Raw genomic sequence first — 1,252 nt, 5'->3', positions numbered from 1 at the left:
GCTGAAGGCCTTGCTATTTTGCTTTTCCTCGCCGTAGATTCGGTAGCCGTGCGCGGAATGCCCATGGAGGGAGTGAGGGAGGGAGGGCGCAGCTGACCTGAGCTAAGGCCGCGAGATTCGGGAGCCTCGCTTGCGGCGGGCTTGGAGATTCGGGGCAGAGGTGGGGGGAGCGAGTGGTCTGCAGGCGGCGGCAGAGGTCTCGGTCTCACCAGGTTCGGTAGTGTGTGGTACCTCAGCGCGATGGCCGTTGCCGGGTGCGGCGGCGGCGTCGACGGCGATGCCAAGTACAACTCGTACAAGGCGCCAGGGCTGCGGGGCGCGTTGCTGGAGGCGACGCACGTCTCTGGCCTCGAGGACCGGTATGCGCTGGGCTCGCAGCTGGGGTTAGGCCAGTTCAGCATGATCCGCTCCTACTCCGACCTCATCACCGGCAAGGCGCTTGCCTGCAAGTCCATCACCAAGGGCCGCCTCCTGTCCCCCGACAACGTGTGCGTCATGAAGCTTGAGATCGAGGTCATGGCGCGCCTCGTGGGCCACCCAAACATCGTCGACCTCAAGGTCGTGTACGAGGACCGCGACTCCTTGCACCTCGTCATGGAGCTCTGCGTCGGCGGGGAGCTCTTCCATCGCCTTGAGGAGCGCGGATGCTTCTTCGAGCATGAGGTTGTCGTGCTGTTCCAATACCTTATGGAGGTCGTCGCGCATTGCCACAGCAAAGGGATCGTGCACCGGGACCTCAAGCCCGATGAAGGGACCGTGACGCCTAAGAGGGGGGGTGAATTAGGCAACTTAAAATTCTAACTCTAAACTATGGCCTCTTTTGCTAACCTTAGCAAAACCTATGCAAAAGATAAACTATCTAAATGTGCAACTATGGTTTTGCTAGTGTGTTGCTATCTCTACCGCAAAAAGGAGTAATACAAGTAATGTAAATGCAGAAGCTAAAGAGCAAGGTAGAGATATGCAAACTCCCGTCGATGACTCCGGTATCTTTACCAAGGTATCGAGAAGCGCGCAAGCTTCCCCCTAATCCTTGTTGGAGCCCCTCGCAAGGAATCCCACGCAAGGGCCAAGCTCCTGGTCAGGTAACTCCGTGGATAGCCTCAGGCCTTCCCCACATGCAAGTGGGTCTCTGACGTGCCTTCCGGCAAGCCTCTCCCGGATGCTCCCCGCCGTCTTTACTATCAAGCTTTCGGCCGAAACGCCGCAGGCCTTATTCCCTCCGGTACACAGTGGTGGCCACACCACAAAC

The 1,252-nt window shown here is 58.5% G+C and overlaps 1 protein-coding gene across 1 annotated transcript; it reads left to right on the top strand.

Annotated features, from left to right (window-relative positions):
• The first annotated feature begins 240 nt into the window (after positions 1-240).
• LOC136524124 (calcium-dependent protein kinase 5-like) lies at positions 241-801 on the top strand. The gene has a single exon (XM_066517591.1). It carries the CDS (start codon positions 241-243, stop codon positions 799-801), a length of 561 nt encoding a protein of 186 aa, XP_066373688.1.
• Positions 802-1,252: the final 451 nt, after the last annotated feature.

The sequence above is a fragment of the Miscanthus floridulus genome, chromosome 18, assembly GCF_019320115.1.
Source record: "Miscanthus floridulus cultivar M001 chromosome 18, ASM1932011v1, whole genome shotgun sequence".
Taxonomy (NCBI): domain Eukaryota; kingdom Viridiplantae; phylum Streptophyta; class Magnoliopsida; order Poales; family Poaceae; genus Miscanthus; species Miscanthus floridulus.
This window is presented reverse-complemented; position numbering and strand designations above follow the sequence as displayed.

Excerpts from the sequence above, each read along its gene's own strand:
- LOC136524124 (XM_066517591.1), top strand. The coding sequence starts at position 241 with ATGGCCGTTGCCGGGTGCGGCGGCGGCGTCGACGGCGATGCCAAGTAC.